The sequence below is a fragment of the Pezoporus wallicus genome, unplaced genomic scaffold (assembly GCF_028554395.1).
Source record: "Pezoporus wallicus isolate ANWC-B61680 ecotype Strahan unplaced genomic scaffold, APGP_CSIRO_Pwel_v1 contig_8143, whole genome shotgun sequence".
In the NCBI taxonomy this organism is placed as follows: domain Eukaryota; kingdom Metazoa; phylum Chordata; class Aves; order Psittaciformes; family Psittacidae; genus Pezoporus; species Pezoporus wallicus.
Window position 1 is genome coordinate 802075 of NW_026636259.1, and position 18569 is coordinate 820643.

General features: G+C 46.8%; 1 protein-coding gene across 3 annotated transcripts in view; it reads right to left on the minus strand.

Moving 5' to 3' along the window:
* ACACA (acetyl-CoA carboxylase alpha) overlaps window positions 1-18569 on the minus strand; it is a 112882-nt gene that overhangs the window by 64887 nt on the left and 29426 nt on the right. For all 3 annotated transcript variants that reach the window (XM_057399510.1, XM_057399512.1, XM_057399511.1), the window contains 11 exons: window positions 18134-18284; window positions 16666-16800; window positions 16077-16223; window positions 15418-15606; window positions 14733-14833; window positions 14074-14162; window positions 13078-13202; window positions 9346-9459; window positions 7708-7821; window positions 6965-7054; window positions 6395-6513 (listed from right to left, as the gene is read on the minus strand). In XM_057399510.1, the coding sequence (XP_057255493.1) occupies window positions 6395-6513; window positions 6965-7054; window positions 7708-7821; window positions 9346-9459; window positions 13078-13202; window positions 14074-14162; window positions 14733-14833; window positions 15418-15606; window positions 16077-16223; window positions 16666-16800; window positions 18134-18284 (1374 nt within the window). The remainder of the gene's footprint in view (window positions 1-6394; window positions 6514-6964; window positions 7055-7707; window positions 7822-9345; window positions 9460-13077; window positions 13203-14073; window positions 14163-14732; window positions 14834-15417; window positions 15607-16076; window positions 16224-16665; window positions 16801-18133; window positions 18285-18569) is intronic.

Genomic DNA, 18569 nt, shown 5'->3' on the forward strand with positions numbered 1-18569 from the left:
GCTTGCACAAAGAGATCAGCAAACACGGCAAGATGGAAAGCGAAGCTTCAGGGAGCATGTTAACTGGACATTCACCCTCCCCTTCCCTATAGAAACCTGTAGGAGATCAAACCACAGACTTTCTTAACATCCTTGTCCATAGGCAAGACCCCAAGTTAGTGGCCATGAAGTTTCAGTACTCACTGACAGGGTATTCCCAGGTTAAGGCTGCTAAATACCCCTGTTCTCAAGCTGGTTTTGTCACTGCAAGGTTGTGTGTTTGGTGCATTACTGGTAGAGGCATGAAAAGTTCCTGTGATCCCCTTAAGCCATACAGGAGAAAGCACAAAATGACCTAAAGACCTATCTGTTCAATGGTAAATAGTATTTAATGTTGTTTGGAGGCAGTGGGGAGAGACACTGAGCCTGTGGGTAGGACCCAAAGGGGCCATGGGGCCTCAGGGTGGGGGTGTGAGACTTCCTTTTGGGCTATTGTTTAGCTTGGCAAATAGTGGGAAAGCTGCATGTGATCTATTTCAGGTGGGAAAAACGGTCTGGAGAGGCCTGGCAGTTCCTACACTGGGTACACTTGTGCAGTGCTCCCTGAGATGCTTTCAGAAACAGACAGGAAAAGAGCCCCAGCATAACAAATGTTCCTTTCCATCTCAGAAAGGGCTCCCTGTTGCCCTGCTCCAGGAACTCCAGCCGCTCAGTACGGAGCTGAAGAGACTATGGCAGTAATTGCAATGAGGAAAACAGAAGACCCAGTGCCTGGGGATGTCAGAATGGAATGGAGTAGTCTCCAAGCTGCACACTGTGGGGCTGGCTCTCTATCTACAGGTCAAGGTAGCTGCAGAGGGCTTCTCATAACAGGAGCTGCACTGTCACTTGTCACCACCACATGCTAAGAGCAGAGGTTTGGTATCTGCAGTGCAAGCAGGCCTTGTGAAAGGGCACTGCAGTTCACTGGGCTACTACACCCTTGCACCTCGACATAAAGCACCAGCTACCAGCCACGCTGCTCAGCCCTGGGCAGCACCAAGGGGCTGGGAGCTGTGTAAAGGCACCATCCTCCACAGCCAACTCCATGTAGCTGGTGACAGGAGCAGAAACCTTCCCACCACACCAGCCCCAGCCCTTCTCTCTTGTCTCATTTGAACTCTCTTCTTGACCAGGGAAGCTGATCTCACCGGGAATCTGCTCCTCACCAACACACACTCTACTGTTACAATGCCTCCTTCTGCTCAAGCAAGCCAAAACGCCCTTGGCTCCCCCTGCACCCCCGGGATGAATGGGGATTTGTTTCCCCTTGCCTCTCCCTTTCTTCCCTTTATTTATTTCTTTTCCAGCAGGAGCACTCCCCTATGGAATGATGGCAAGGCATGCAAAGCACCGCTGGTGAGAGCAAGCTGTGAGAGCCAGTGCCAGCACCGGGCAGAGCTTTTGAAATGAGGCAGCAAAGCGGAATCAGCAGAGGTCGGCTGCATAACCCACTTGTAGTTATTAACAGCAGTACCACAGGAGAAAGAGCAATTCCACTGACTCTGACCAGTGGCATTCCTCTTCTGTTTCTTCATTTCTGCAGAAGGATCTAAACAGAAGGCTGTGAAACATGCCTCAAACCATACATTTTGATGGGGTGGTTTTTTTTCCTCTCCCTCTTTTCTTCCCTCATTCTTCTGCTCCCTCTGTGATTCAGCCAAGCTGAAGCTGCTGCTCAAGTCCAATTTGCATAAAATTATCGCCATTCCATTCAGTTTGCTGCCCCTTCAACAGCCCCTTCTTTGCTCTGCTGGAAGATTCTGCCCTTTTGGAAACAGGCAAAGCCAAGGGAACAGCAACACATTACTGCTGCCTGCTGGCTAATTAACATCCAACCCTCAGCATGGAGCTGCAGGGATTTACAGGTGTCCTGGAAGCCTTTCCCCCTCCCTCCCGAGAGCAGCCGCTCTTTCCCAATAAGGAGGGGAGCTCAGGCTACCTAATGATACACCGGAGTGGTACAGCTGGGTCTGCAGTGCGGTCAGAGCCCGGAGCAGCCACGGCTGCTTCAGTACCAGCATTCCAAGGACTGATACAAGAGGCTGTTTTAACAACTCCTTTAGTCCCCAGAAAACACTCCTATATTGTCAGAAATTCAAATCTTAGGAGTATATCATAGTAAAATGAGAGTGGGAGGGAACCTATAAACCTGCTCTAAGTGTTGTTTTCTTATTCTTCTGTAAAAGCTCTGTTTGGAAACAGCAATAATTCACTTGGCTTTCAGCCTTCAGAATGAGTTTCTACCTATAAGCTAAGGAAGAGGCTGACAAAAAAAGAACAACCAAAATACTCCATAGATGATAAAACATCAAGAGACAGCAAAGGAGAGATCATGCACCACTCTTAAGCCTCGAAATCAGCAACATCAAAGTCCAAGTAGGGCGTCAACAAACATCCACAAGCACAGGAAGAGGAGATACTGGGCAAAGCCAAGCACAAGATAGTTGAGACACTGATACTGTTAACTTTGGAAATGCAAAGAAACTGAAGACTAGACTTGAGTTCCACCCTTGGAAGCATCACGGAGAGCAGGATGCAGTCCCAAGAATGGATTCAGCCTAGGCAAGTTGCAGTAAGGCATTTGCCTGTATGTCCATGTTTTCCAAGTCGTGTGTATTCCCAACTCTAAACACGAGGGTGAGCTGGCATCAGACAGCTTGTTACCGAGTTTCAAAGGTAAAGCTAAGCCAGTTATCAACACCTGAAGTCTTAATCTGCACTGTGGAAACCTTCCTTTACTTCCACCTTCCAATGGCACCTCCTGACTCAGGGATTCCCTCAGGACATGTCAAGGCCAAGTGTGGCAGAGAGGGGTGGCATGTGGGGCAAAAGGAAGGCGTGGGCTCAGCACACGCATGGATTGGAAAGGCATGGCCAAGGCATCAGAGGGAGCAAACCAGGCTGGGTTACACTTCAGTTTCCTCTGGGGCTCAGTGTATTCTGAAGGCATCATTGCCACACCCCAAAGTAGAGGTACACCCAGCACCTCTAGGTCTCCTTGCCAGCAATTGTCTTGGCATCTGACAGAGGGAACACGGTTACCTCTGAGGTCTTCCCTTCTGATCCTCCAGTACATCTGCTACTGGGGAAGGAGAGAGCAAGAGAACAGCTGAACATCCTGGCTGGGGGACACGATGAGCTGGAGACAGGGGATGCTTCAGGAAGAGCAGGGCAGCAGCACCATTCTGCAGCAGGCTCCAAAAGCTGGCTACAGCAGACAATGTCCCAGTTTAATTTAAACCTTACAGCTTCAGACAGAAGAAGGGCTATTCCAAAAGCAGGAGAAGCAAAGGGGATTATTAGAAAAAGCCCTTCTCCTGTTGAAAAAGCACTATAATTCCCTCTCCTAGACACACAATGTTTCTTTGAACAGATTTTAAGCTAAGATTAGGCAAGCACTGTTTCATGCACTGAACACCTAAGAAAGGCCTTTCAGTGTCTGTCACCTGGCCTGCCATTCTCACAAAGGAAGCTGAACTCTCTAAACACCAGTCAATATTCCACTAGCTTCCCATCTCAGCAGGGCAGTCTGAACAAGAGGGAAGCAAAGAACAGCTCAGAACAGGGCTCATTTCTTTCTCCCATCTTTTCTCACCAGGACTCTAGATGACTGAAAGAGGCAGGTTAACCAAATGCAAGGGGCTCTGCACATGAGCATTTGTCTGCAGTACCCTGCTGCAGCATGCAGCCATCAGCATCCCGTGGACACTCTCATCTCGCCTCCTCCAGATGGGATTACTGCAACACCCTCTACTTGGAGAGGGCTGGCAAACTCCATTTACTGCAAAAGGCACCAGATGGTTACACTGCGCTCCTCATCTGCCTTGTACTGGGCAATAAGGATGCTGGGTTTGAGCTGGAAAGCCCTCTATGGTTTCAATTATAAGCAGTTTTTCTCCCTATGTCTTACCCTTGCAATTGGGATCAGTGGGGATTCTTACAACAGGATGTTTTCTATTAATTTAAACAAATAATACCCAAAACAGTTTCTGCCCACAAAACCCACCAGGAGCAGGTTGAATTTCTATGACTTTGTTAGCAGATTTAATAGTTTTTCTTTCCTCTCTAAAGCTTTCCTGTGGGTAGTTGATGGCAATTGTTCAGTGGCCAGAAATACAAAGCCTGAGTGGCTGGCTGTGATTAGTCAGATCAGAAGTAGTGACTGTGACTGTTGCTGCTACAATTAAGTAAAGACATGGCTGGGTTAAATACCAAAGAATTTAAATATAGTAACCATTACCAGTTTGCAGTTTTCTGTACATGAATATTTGCTCCAGTAACATTTGTGCCCTTGAATGTTCATGGAAATCAGACACAAAAGGGACCAGGGCTTAAAAATACCTGATAAAGTGCTGAGAACCACGTGGCATCATACTAATGCGATGGAGCTTAGTAACACCAGCTCCAAATTAATGTTCTCTGGCTGACCAGAACGCAACCTCAAAGCCTCAAGGGACCTTTTGCTTGGTCAGCTGGGATACTTTGCCTTTTGGGGTTTCCCTTGGAATGCATTTTTAGCTTTTCAGTCTAAAAGCTGGTGCTACACAAGATACAGAAAAACAAACGATGGACGTAGACCATGGTCAAAAACAACAAAGAAGACTTCATCAAGACAATATCAGTTTTGAGATTTCTGTATCTTGGGCTTAGCACAAGGTCTGCCTTTATACCCAGCTTAAACCCCCACACACATAGCTAACTTAAGCCCCAGGTATCCTGCTCCGGGCTGTGCTTCAGCCCCCGGGCACACAATAGCTGCACAAGCTGGTGCACACTGCAAGAAGCTGCATCAAGCAACAGGAGCCAAATTCATTGCTAACAGACTGAGGTGCAACTCCAAGGGACTGAACTCTAAGGGCTTGCCTGTGCAAGCAGTGGCTTTGTCCCCAAGCCTGCTGGCCTCTGCACAAGGACCGCAATGCGCTTTCAGTCAGCCATCAGCAGTGCTGATGGCTGAGCAGCAGAACTGAGCGGCAGAACATTGCCCCAGCGAATACAGCACAAAGGGGAGAGGAGATTTCAGGACAAAGCAGCAGTTCCCCAAGCAGGAAACAGTTCTCTTCCAGCTGACCTTGTCCAATTAAGCTTGTGCGCAGTAATAGAGCCATGGGCAGCACGGGCAGGCCAGATAAACCCCAAGCAACAGAGGTAACTGAGACCAGCAGAGGGAAGAAATGGAGAAAGAAGAGGAGGGCTGGGGGTGGGGAGCATTATAAAGGGATACTAAAAATAGTATGCAATTATTTACAAATATTCTAGAAATGTAGGAACCAGATGAGACCAAATGCATGTCCCATTTGTATCGGGAGTGGTTTGTGCTGCTTGTTGAGGACAGTCATTCATTTCTAGCAAACCAGATTCTGAAAACCATCTCATAAAATGTACTGATGGGTTCTCAATGAAGCGAGACTGGACCCCATTGCTCAGCCCCACCAAAAATAAAAGGAGGAAAAAGATGTTTGGAAACAAAGGAGAAAAATAGAGCCGGTGCCCTCCAGGCAAACCAGCACAGCCCAACAGTGGCACCCGGCGGCCACCGAGACTCACTGCGCCAGAAAGAGAACAGCGGCTAAAATACCCCCGAGCTCCTCCTGCAAGCGAAAGAACACGGGAACTGACTCAGCTGGCAGTGCTGAAGGGGTTCTGAGAACCAAGTGGTTTGGGGTTTTGTGTTTGGTGGGGTTTTTAAATGATCTTAGCACACAGTCGGAGATGCGACCCTGCTTCTGTAAGATGGAGCAGCCAACAGTTGATGCTTTTGGTTGCAGACGTAAGAAATACATCTGATAAACACTGGCTGAAAGCCACAGTATGTCAGCTCCAGCACTTCCATTTCAACCCATTCACACATGCATCTTGGGCTCCAAAAGAAGAAAAACACATGCTAGAAAAGGTTTCACCTTATCCAGTAAAGCCAGGTTTGAAAGTAGAGCCAATCCCAAACAGATACAAAGGGCTGGCAGGGGAGTGCTGCAGAAGGGACAGAGGATGTTTGACTGTTCTTTATTGAAATTCCAAGTAACTGATTATTCTGCCTGGAATTGTATCTTTTGGAAGGCTTGGGATTCAGCTAGAACTAAACTTCTAGAGGAAACTGCCTACAGAAGCTGAACTTCATCAGAAAATACATGGAAACTATTGTATGCAAATGAATCCAAACTGCAGAACCTAACCCCCACAGCTCCTGAGGTTTGAAATAGCTCAGGAGAAGGCACTGGGTAATGCAGGGGTTTATCTTAAGTAGTCTGTGCTTATTTGAGGCACTGGGACTCTCCCTTTCTCCACCAATTTTGTTGCAAGCTTCCTTTGCTAAGATCGGATGTACCCCCCTCTAAACCTGCTGCTCCAAAGGCGCCTGCAGACGTGATCTGACCTGTTTGGGTGGGAGGTGGGCAGCATGAACTGGAACTCCACCACACAAGTGTTGTCCTTCAGCTGGCGATGCTGGACGCTGTTTAACTCATAGGCAATATATGCCCTTCGAACGTACACCTAGTTAGAGAGAAACACCATCAGCTTACCTGGGGTAAGGAAGCAGACAGAGACAAAGAGACAAATAATACACCAGAGACTTAAAAATAGTAAAACCGAAGCAGATAGCCCCCCAGACATATCTCAATAGAACTCTTAATTCACTAGAATTTAAAGTTATCCTTTGAGGAAGGCCAGTCTTGCAGGATGCAACCAAGAACAGGGTAGAGGCTGACCACATTCTCTGACAGCAGCTTCATTTTCAACCCTTTCAACCATCTGATTCTTCAAGCAAAGAAGATAAGTGAATGAAGTTCCAGATTCAAGTTATTAATATTAATGTTGCTAAATGCCAGGCTCCAAGTATGCCAGCTTCCATGCAACCGGCAGCTCTTCTAATCCTGTGCTCAAAAAAAAACACCCCATAACAGAAAATAATGATACTTGGTTTTCTCAATGGCAATAGGCTTACCTCCAAAGCTGCCATCCTTACCACCTGGTTACTGTGGTAGAAGAAGTTGGGAAGCACATCAAAGATGGATGTCTCGGACAAAATGAGTTTCTAGAAGAGACCACATTAGGCATGAGTTTTAAGAGGGAACTGCCCGTCTCCCAAATGGGGTCAGGCAAAAAAAGCAAACACACCCCAAATGAAGCCTGACGAGTTCTCATTTCTGTGCTTTTCCTGTTGCACATCAAGGATTATGACCTTTTTATATTAAAGCATGGAATATCTCAAGTTGGAAGGGACCCAGAAGGATCGAATCCAACTCCCTGCTCGTGCTACCTAAAACTAAACCATGTGACTAAGAGCATCATCCGGACACGGATCTCCCACAGGCTTGGCACCACGACTGCTTCCCTGGGGAGCCTGTTCCAGGGACCAACCATACTCTCAGTAAAGAATCCTTCCCTCATGTCCAATCTGAACTTCCCCTGATGCAGATTCATCCCATTGCCTTGTGTCCTATTGCTGGTCCCCAGAAAGAGACCAGCACCTCTCCCTCTGCTGCCCTCCTCGAGGAGGTTGTAGACTGTGATGAGATCATTCTGGTATCAGCGTAGGGATGAAAACAAATATGAGAGGGAAGCTACAAACCAGAACAATACAATTTAAAGCCACAAGGACCTTGGTACTACAGGTGAGATTTAATACAAAACATGGAGATCAGAGAGGAGAAAGCAGGGAAACAAGGAGAGAAATTTGGTAGATACCTGCAGGTTCTCAATGCAGAACTGGTGTCCGTACATGTCAATAGCAGACAGGAAGATGGACTCCACCTGGTTGTGACGCAGCTCATAGGAGGGCAAGTGGGAAGCAATGAGAACCTGGTGAAGAGCACACACAGGGGATGTCAGTGGAAGGAGTGATGCTGAGCCATCAGCTGTTACCTCCAGAGCAGCACCAGCCTGCTCCATCCCAGCAGAGGCGGCTGGTCTCTCCTGTGAATTCTGTGGCACCTGGGTGATGCTGCAAACTCTCTCCCCTCCCCAGCCTCATTTGTGTATCTGCTCCGTTTGTATTATTGGCAGTTCCCCATGGAGCAAAGGAACAGCTTCAATCAAGTTCCATCAGTGCATGTGATTTAGCACTGCAGAGCTGCAGTCCTGGGGATTGCCTGACCGGCTGTTAATTGGAAAGCAGAGCTGGCAGGCAGCAGCTGCAGGGAGCAGCACCAGAGCCTGCTTCTGCACAGGCACCAGGACACACTGGTGCCAAGTATTAAATGCCCAACATGAAGGATGCAGAGATAGGAAGGGGAAGCAGCTTGCAGGAGAAAATGAAGTGAAAGAGCAACATAAAGACATAGACAAGGACAGCAGCACCATCCCCAGCATGCTGCTGAGAGGTTCAATAACTGAATGGTTCAAGGACACAAACACAATCCTGAAGGAAACATAAGGTCACTGAGCAGCTTCAAATGCCCCATTCGTTTTCAATAGTCAAGCTCTGAAATAAAAGGTGTGATCCTCAAAGTGTCAGCTTCCCTTCTTTCAGAATGGAGATAGGGATTGTGGAGTGAGAGAAGTGGTCAGGCTATGGGGCTGGCATTACCATGAAATGGTTGTGCCCTCTCACTCCTTCCTGCCTACAGACTAACTGCTAAAGAGGAAGCTCACAATAATATCCAAGTACATATCTGGCATTCAGATTATTATCTGTACCAGAATGTTGGAACTGCCAATATCAAGAGTTCTCCCAATTATTTTCAGATTAAAAGAGATTGACAAAACACAATTCAAAGCCAAAAGAAACCTGCAAAAGACCAACATAATTCCTTGCAATAATTCCTTAGTGGTTGCAAGGAACACGTAGCTCTTGTGTAGATTTCTCTCCATGTTCTGTGCACATCAATTCACAGTTGTAAGGCTGCTGGTGAACCCAGATTCATGTCCTGGCTGTTCACTGCACAAGCTGCCTCCATATGCCAGGCAGCCTGAGCTAGTTGGGTTCGCAGATTATATAGGCAGAAGGAACCACAGCAACCACATATTTCGACTTCCTCTGTCACACAAACCACACAAACTCCCACTTAAGCCAGACAAAACCTTTTGGATGAGGAGGGAAAAAAGGAATGTAATCTGTACTTCAAATATTACAGTGGTTGGGAATCCACTGCAATCTTTGTTAGCCTGTCACAGTGATTCACCATCAGTTAATTCATTTCACCGTTAAAGCTGCTCACAGTAATCTACTTGTCACATTTGCACAGTAATCAAACTAAACATCAAGAGATATAGACTTTCCAAAAGAGAGAGCTCCAAGCGGGAGCAGCCCCTATTGATCTGACCAGCAACGGCACAGCCTGGCTCTCGCAGGGATCAGCTCGGATTCTGAACACGCTCCCTTACCTGCCGCGCTCGCAGGGCCACTTTGGCGTTGGTCGTCTTGCTGAGCTGGGTCAGCTCTGTCAGAATATTAATCAGCTCATCTGTCAAGGTGGGGTCACGGCCACAGAGCTGGTCCTAAACATCAAGAGAACTGAAAATGCTTAGAACAGAGGAAAACCATCTCCCATCCTCCTGCAGAGGAGCTGAAACCTGAACTACACACGCACGCGATGGACCACATCACCTCTGCAGGCCCCCATCTCAATCACTCTGTAATGCCGGGCTCTCAATACTTTTACCCATATAAATAAAGCTACAGAGGAAAGAAGGGACTGGCACTGTCACCCATTTTCTTGTTTGTAGCATGTGCTGTGGCACTCAAACATATGAGAAATACTGACTTGTCAAAGAGACTGGGGTTAAACGTTTTTCCATTACCCAATTTCAGTTGTGCAAAAGAACTCCCTTCTAGCAGCAAAGCAAAACCCAAAGAGCATTTAATCGTAGTGAAATGCCTTTTGTTGCATGCAAGGATTAACAAATGGTCACCTTTCATGGTGAAGCAACAGAAGGCGTTTATCTGGCAGGAGAACCTCCCGAAGTCCACTTCAAAACCACCTCAAACCCCCCAAAACCCTACAATTCCCCAACCACACACTTAACACAGCTTCAGCAATACCAGAAATGGAAGATCCTGTCATTCTTCTAACAAAACTACACAAAGCTAGAGTAAAATCATAATTCAATTCCCATGAATAACCCCCCAGTCTTTGACTCAACTGTGGCTCAGTGGCCTGGGAGCCTCTTCCTCTCACTCCCGAAGCTGGAAACCTTCTAGGAGCCTCTAATGTGTTTCTTCTACCCAGCACTTAGCAGCTTTTCTCTTGGCAAATGAATCACAGGAGGGAAATGAGAGATGAAACTGGGATTTGCAACAGGAAAGAGTGCTGGTGTCTTTAAGAGATGTCAAACACAGAATCCAGAAAAGACCCTCTGAAGATCCAAGAACAGAAAGGGGAAAAGGGAAACCTCTGTGCAGCAGGTTACACTGATAAGCCTGCCAGGGAAAAACTAAAAACCCAAAAGACAAATAATACAAGTCCCATAGACTGACTAACAAATTACAGCTCATGCTACATGCCATTCCAAAGGTAAACAGCTACTATCTCTTACTAGATCATTGTCCACTACTAACCAGTCTTGGACCAGCAAACATTTCAACACACATAGGAAGGATGAAGTGGTTCCCATCCTGCTTTAAATGTGCTAGCTAAAAAAGGTGAAGGATGGCATAATAACACTATTGCTAAACCATCCTCAGAGCCCCTTGCCCCTAATGGATTCCCAGGGATACCTCAATAACAGGATAAGCATGAAGGTATTTTGACACGACATTTGCCATTGGAGGACAAACTTAAACCACCCCACAGAAATAATTTGGCAACAAAAGGCCACAGCCCACCAAAAGCATCAGAGGATCCCTTCAGTGTGTTTTAAGCTCTCGCAAATTGGGATGTCAACCTTTACTCGAGTAGAAATCATAAAATCATCACAGAAGTGTTTGGGTTGGAAGGGAGCTTAAAGCTCATCCAGCTCCAACCCCTGCCACAGGCAGGGACCCCTTCCACCAGAGCAGCTTGCTCCAAGCCCCTGTGTCCAACCTGGCCTTGAACACTGCCAGGGATGGGGCAGCCACAGCTTCTCTGGGCACCCTGTGCCAGCGCCTCAGCACCCTCACAGGGAAGAGCTTCTGCCTAGTAATAATTCCTAGGCCAGGAATTGGGAAGCAACTGACAGTGGTTGGCAGAATGGCTGCAGAGGAAGGAAAAGGAAAAGGCTTTGATGTTTCTCTGCATTCCCTGTCTCCCAGCACACACCAATACAAAGACACAGCACAGCTCCGCCTCCACCACCCAGCACGTCCAGAGGTGAAAAACCAGACAGAGCAAAGTTTCACTCCTGTTTTAGGGAGAAACAATCAGGATGCCAAGAGCAAACTGAAGCAGGGAAACTGGCACCGCACTGGCTCTGCCTGCACTGATTGGCAAAGGCAGCAGCAAAGCCTCAAACCAGCTCTCTGACAAGGCCTAAGGCCTCCCCGGCACCCCCGTGTAATTACACACTTGAGTGACTGGACTCTGAAGCAAATTGAAGGCCTGAGCTGTGAACAGCTGCCATTTTCTCTCTCCATCACACCAGCATGATTACTTGAGAAATGAACAGCCCCGGCTCAAAGCTACTCCAGAATTCTCAGAGGAAATATGGCTCCGTGTTCAAATAATGAGATTCTTAAGGCAAGTGTTACTTACAATCACACGGCACAGCAGAAAGGGAAAGAAAGGAAAAGAGGAGGACAAAAACAAGGAGGGGGGAAAGGAGAGGCAGACAGAAAGAACCGGTCCTTCTACCTCACCGATGGGAATTGAAGAAACCCAGCCTCAGCCTAGCACAATGATGACTCTGTTTCTGCTTTGGAGAGCTATTTTGGGCATGGCTACTCTGGACAGATTTTTGGCAGTGCCAGCCCACATTGTGCTTGTAAAATGAAATAGAAAAGGAGCGGGGAGAAGAGGGAGATAGTATTGAAATGAGCCTCTTACAAAGCAGGATACCTAGCTGTAGTCTGTCATAGCTAAATTCAGCCTGCCTTGAGGAAGGGGGCATTCATCCTGCTTCAAAGCGTTCTGTGGGACAAGGAGTTCTTGAGGCTTTTTATGAAATATGAAATAAAGGAGACAGGACTCAACCGGGTTTTAATTATTTTTCCCGGGAAAGTCATTTACTGGGAGTTTTACCCATTAGTGAGACTGAAGTAGATGAAACTGAAAGTTTTCATGGAGTAGCAAGCCAGAAGAAGCGGCGAAGGTGATGGCGGGTGCTGGCATGAGGGTTCATTTGTGTTTCTAGGGTGGAATCTATGTCTGCCCAAGAGGAATTCTGACCCCAGGACATTCCCCATCCTTTCACAAGCCCGCTGGACACCATACCAAGGGCCAGAGGCCTGATGTGAAGAGACCAGCTTTGTGCTGAGATAGTGAGTCAGATCCACCATGCAGACCAGAGTACACTGGTCCGAAAGAACCACTGCAGGCCTGAGATCAGACTGAGACCATAACCAGGAAGAAGCCAAGAGAGTCACCATCAAACCCGTAAGACTAAACTACAGCTCATCAAGGCAGAGCATGTGAAACTCCTCAGGGGCCTCCATATGGGCTGGCTCGTGCTATTCCCTACCAGGATATCACCCTCATTACTAAATAAGGGCCATAAAAATGTTGCTATTACAACATCTGCTTTTTGTGCTGGCAGCATACTGCTTTGCTTCCCAAGCAACTCCAATTTGAGTACCATGAGCTATATAAAGACAGGACCTCTCTGAAGCCTCTGGAGACGAAGAAGCAAACTAAACCAAGTCACAGCCCTCTAGCATCCTCCCAGTGTAAGAGTGAAGTCTCCATCCTTATCTCCCCACAGATGCTCACAAATCACTTGCCTCTCATAGGCAACCATTGCAGGACAGTCATGAACCAAAAGGTGCACAGAGACTGAGCAGGACAGTGTGTCCTTGGTCTCTTCTAACACATGGCTTATGTGCCTCAAGAACACATGAAGAAACTCCCCTCTGCTGCCCCTGCTTCTGTATTCCGAAGCTTCCACCTCTGAGAACAGAGCTATCAATTCAGTACCTTTCAAAGCATCAAACACACAACTACAAGAAGCAGCAAATTTTGAAAGCACCAACAGACAACTTACAATGAGCATTGTAACAAGCAGGTTCTTCTTGGTGACCTGAGCATGTGAGAAGATGTAGTTCAACACAGCATTCATATCACTTTTATTCTCTTCCCGAAGTGTAAAGACACACTTGTCATAGTGACCTGCAATCAGAAAGGCACATTTTTGCCAGTCTCCACACCCCTGTGTTAAGGAATACATGTTACAAGATGTGCCTTTATTTTTCTCCATACATGTTTTGAGAATCTGCTTTGCATGGTCCACCCAGCTCTGAGAATAAAGCATTCCTTCCACCAGCCCTCAACTGCAAACTGTAATTTAAACATCCTACTCTTGTTAAAACAGTTCCAACACCAAATACCTCCTTTGTGAGCAATTCAAAAGGGAGGAATGGTGAGCTCAGTCTTTCATTTCAGTGACAACCAAAATAAAATAACAGCAAAAAGACTTGCTCCATCCTCTACTACCAGCAAATTGAAGTGGAAATGAAGCTGCAGTACCATTAGGATGGTGCAGGTAATGGAGCAGGACAAAAGAAGAGTGGAATCTGAACTACCTGTAAGAGCTGGAGCCTCAAAATCACCTAGTGCTCCACTGCCCTCTTGTGCCTGCATGCAGCAGTGCAGTGCATTTAACTCTACTGTGTTTCAGGCTGAGGTTTGCTCTTGGGAACAGCAAGCAGTTTCCGGGTGTTCTACTGCAGGTGCAAACAACTCAGCGATCTTTTGGGGGTTCTTTCACTGCATTTGATTTTATTTCCATAGAATTTAATAAACAGGCAAGAGAGACCTAAACAGGGTGGTGAATTTAAACAGTTTTTCCAACTCTAATTTTGCTGCAGATACTCAGGAATCAGGAAATAAATCAAGCTTCTACTATGAAGCTTCTACATGTGGAGCCCTAACCCTGATCACAAAGTTAGAGTAGTCTTTATTGAGGGGGGTCCATGTGGACCTTCTGGAATCAAGTGTGGTTCTTTCAGAAGTCAAATCCTTGACGTTCTTAGAGACTCACCATGCTGAAACTGAGTCTCCACCTTCAGATACTGACGGAGCAGATCCATCACCACTGCTTTCATGTGACCTCGAATGCCACTCCGGTACCTGCAGAAGCAAGTAAGTGAAACCTAGCACTTACTGTCAGTGAGACTGACCAAGCACAGCTTCTGAAGACCCACAAGTGAACAACACTCACCAGGAGTGGCAGAGCAAACCTGTTTGCTTACAGAAAGGAACATACCTGAAAATCCCAATTGTTACATGAATGCATAATTCCTGCCATTAATATTATGGGAAGCAAGGCTCATGTTTTGCAACCAACTATCCTTTTCTTCTACAAATACTCAAAACTCCAGACACTGGAAGGTGTAACACACACCAGCAGCTTAGTGAAATGGCCAAGACATGATCAGCATCAGGATAGAAGTTAAATCTTTCATACGGCAATGACCAAAACAGGATGTGTCTGTGTGCTTTCCACAGGCAGCCAGGAGCCACACACATCCTCCTCCCTGTGGACCTGAGGGAAGCGTGCAGGCTTACTCCTCGTGATTTAGACTCTGAGTGTAATAAAACCATTTGAACACAGATGAGCAGGCTCAGATCTTTCAAGCAGCAGCAGAACACCCCAGCCAACCACCCAACAGTTAGGGAGCAGCCCTGAAAATGGCTCACCTCTGTACCAGCTGCACAATGCTCTGAGTGTTCATGAAGAAGACCTCACGCTCCGATTTGCGGTTCAAGGTGGCTGCGTGGCTATCCAGGATATTGGCAATCTGAAAGAGAGCCATCACATCAGCGTCCCTGTCCCAGTGGGACAATCTGGCTGAGCAACCAGCAGAGAAACTGAGCTCTTCCAAACAGACCAGAGCTCCAGCACACCCCAGCGAAGGCCAAAGCCTTATAAAGTGCTAAGGAAGATAATGACCTGACAATGATACAGAAATCAATGCACAGTACCATATACTGGGGAAATCATCTTCCAACACCTCATTACGTGACCAGGCTTCCCTTGGCTGCAATCACTCCTTTTTAACGTCAACACTACATATTGCACTGCAGCACATGCACCAGGCAAAAAGCAAATAAGTAAACGCCCACAAGGCCACTGACAGGATTAAACTGCTGCCAAACTGCCTGTTTAAAGCTACACTGAGCAGGGAACACACATCCTTCAGTACAGGCAAAGCAGGCAAGCTCAAGTGATACAGGTAAGTACATTTCATCATGAAGGTCTCATGTTGAAATGCATCCTTCAGGTCCAACTAAGCTCCAGATAATTTAAAGGAGCCTTCCCTCCCTCTCTCTTTGCCCCAACACAAATCAATTTTTGTTCCCCTATAAAGTGTGGTTTCATCACCTGTTGGCTGGGAAACTGGCAAAGGACTGATGTGATGTTGCTGGCATATTGGGCCATCTCCTTCTTGATGGATTTCTCTACATTGGGTGGAATCCGTCCAGAAACACTGGTCATGATGTCCTGAAGCTCCAGCAGAGGTAAAGATGGATCTCTCAGTGTCTTCATTAGTCGCTCAACCCAGCCCTTCACCTGGAGAGAGACAACTTGGTGTAAAGGCAAGTATGAAGAAAAGAGTAAGCAGCAAAAAGGGAGAAAAGGCTTTTCATTGAGGTCTTCTTCAATACTGTTTTACCACACAGCTAATCCAGGGACTGAGAGAGAGAGCTGGAATAGATGACACAGCTGCTGTGCTACCTTAAACCAAGAGCTGACTCAGATTCATCCACCTTCTTACCTCCTCCCTCTAGGACTTCTACCACAGCTGGCTACACATGTACAAGGCTGCAGTGACAAGCAGTAAAGATCTAGCTCAACTCCTTGCCTTTGTTTTGGGTGCCACCAATGGGATTTCCCATCTTACTTTCTGGTGAGATTGACTGGGAGGAAGTCTAAGAAAAAAAAGAACTGAACTGAGCTGGCACTAGCAGGGTAGCACTGCCTGAATCCTGACATGCAAACTGGCCAGCCTAACCTTGAACTGATAAAGAACCAATGGATACCTTGCTGCTGAAGTAGGGCTCTGGCAGGCAGTATCCATTCATCACATTGACCAGGTTATCCAGGACATAATGGAAGATGCGATGGAGTTTCTCACCTCGAAGCGCTGTGCTCTGGATCTGAGGCAAGGTACCTGTGTGCAGTTCAGCCTGGGAACACAATGAACAGCACAGTTTGTCACTAAGCCACCTGCACGGCATCATCCACGGTGGTAACATCCAGTTTACCCTCAATTGGAGGCTCAGACTGAACTTGGAAGAATTCCCTGTGTGGAAAATGCACTTGGTTGAGAGACAGGAAGGTTATGAGCTGGATCTCCAACAGTTCCATGTTGTGTATACACACAAAATAGGCCAACGGTGCTACTGAGGTATGAAGGGAACAAGAATGTATGTAACTTTACACTGAATCAAAGAAAGAGACAACCTGAGTTCTAGTCCTCACCTGAGACAAATGAGTGGTAAAGTGACAATGCCAGTATACTGCACACATCTGAAACTGGTTCCTTACACAGGACCATCTCGTACCACTCTCAACATCACTCCCCTATTCAAACCACAGCAAACATCTGCACTTCCTGCAGCTTCTCACCTGCTGAACCCTGCTGGGATCATCCAGCTGGAGCTTGGCAATCACACAGCCTGGATCCAAGACGGCTCCTGGGCGTTTGACATAATGGATGCAGCCTGATTCTCCTGCTGTTAGTGTCATCACCATTTTCATTACCTGTAGCAAGGGAAACATGTTACCCACACAGTTGCCACACTACCCCAGTGTTCTAGCTTTGTGAGCCAGCAGCCAATGTCCTACCACAGGCAAACCTTCATGAGCACCTTTTGGGTTCAGACTTTCACAAAGGCTTAAAAACACACACACTGGGATTGAAACCCCAGGCAACAAAGTGAATGGTAGAATGGAATAACTGGCCACAAACCAGCGCAGCAGGAATGTCATCTGTTCCACACTGCCTAGACCAATAGGTACTCGTGAAGGTCCCATATTCAACACAATTAAAAAAGCAGATACAATTTACTGCTGCAATAGAGTTCACTGCACTCTAAAGACTAGAGGTGAGTGAGCCACTTGCCAAAGCTACAGCAACACATTTACTTCTAGCAGAGGGAACCAGGATTGCTTTCTAGAGGTCACAGGTCTCAGACTGCTCTTTGCAGAGATTCTTCCTTACATCAACATAGAAGCTCTTTGCCTTCAGTGCAGAAGGGCTGGGTATGAGGGGAGATGGTTTAGTTTTACCATTGGTATACTACACACCACAACTGGGAACACAGGAATCGAGTAGGTGGTTCCTTCTTAGCCACGGCTCTGTTGCAGCGTAAAAGCACTTACATAAAATATGTGGATCTCTGGCTTGGTATTTTTCTCCTACACATTGTCCTCAATGGGTTTAATTGCCCCTCTGTCAACACACACCCTCCCCTCCCTCAAATCTGTTTGAGCCATTCACTCCTACACAATCTCTCATGCTTTCCTCACAGTGATGCAGAAATTGTTCATCCTCCTCTTCTCCAAGAGTTAACGAACTTCCAAGGGAGAAGGGAGGAGTGACACTGATTAACTCATCCAATCGACCTGATAAATGAATAGGTAATCAGAGAACTCTTTATTTGCTACTTAATCTTGTCATATGACTGTTTCCGAGTCTGTGTTAGTACTAAACAGTGATATACACACAGACAGCCTTCTTCACCACAGCTAGAAAACACAGTACACATGGACACCACTCTGCCTTGGTGTCACAGCAAGATCATAATCGTGGTTATGGTTATCTGAGAGAAACTTTGCTTATCACGTGGTATACAGTCATCAGCACTCCAATTTCAGCTGTTAAGCACTTAATTTCTTCCCCACCCCATCAGCTGTCACTGCTGATTCCTGTGTTAGCCCAAGTTAAAGACAACATCTGGAAAGGAAATACTGTGACTTATCCCTTGTGCTCAGTTCCCAGGTTCAAAGCATTCAACTTCTCACCCCTCACAGAAGCTTTTGCCTGGGCAGATTCAGCATCTGCAGCCAAGTCAGTTCTCCGAGACTCTTTTACCTCTATTTCTGCAAAGCACTGGCCAGCAAACACGTGGCCCCCATCCTCCACCACGTACTGGATGAGCTTCCCAGCGGAAGGTGAGCGCAGAATGGAGGGATCGTTCTCCTTTTCAAACACACAGGTCTTGTTCCCGATAGTGATGCGATACCTGGGAAAGAACGGGGTAAATCGCTGCAACAGAATTTCTTGGGGAAAGCATGCAAAGGGGAAAATGCATTCTCTCTTTCCCTGTTCTAAAGAAACCCCCTTCAACCAGCTCTTCCGAGCTGAAAGGCCCAGCCCTGCATCTGAAAGTTCACATTAATTGTATCAAACTAAGTCTATGGAAGCCAAGGATCAGCAAGCAGACACAACAGCCCTTAGCAAGGTTCGTTGTGTGCCACTTTTGTGCTGCTTCTCCACAAAACACTCATCACCAGAACCAGAAGCAAGG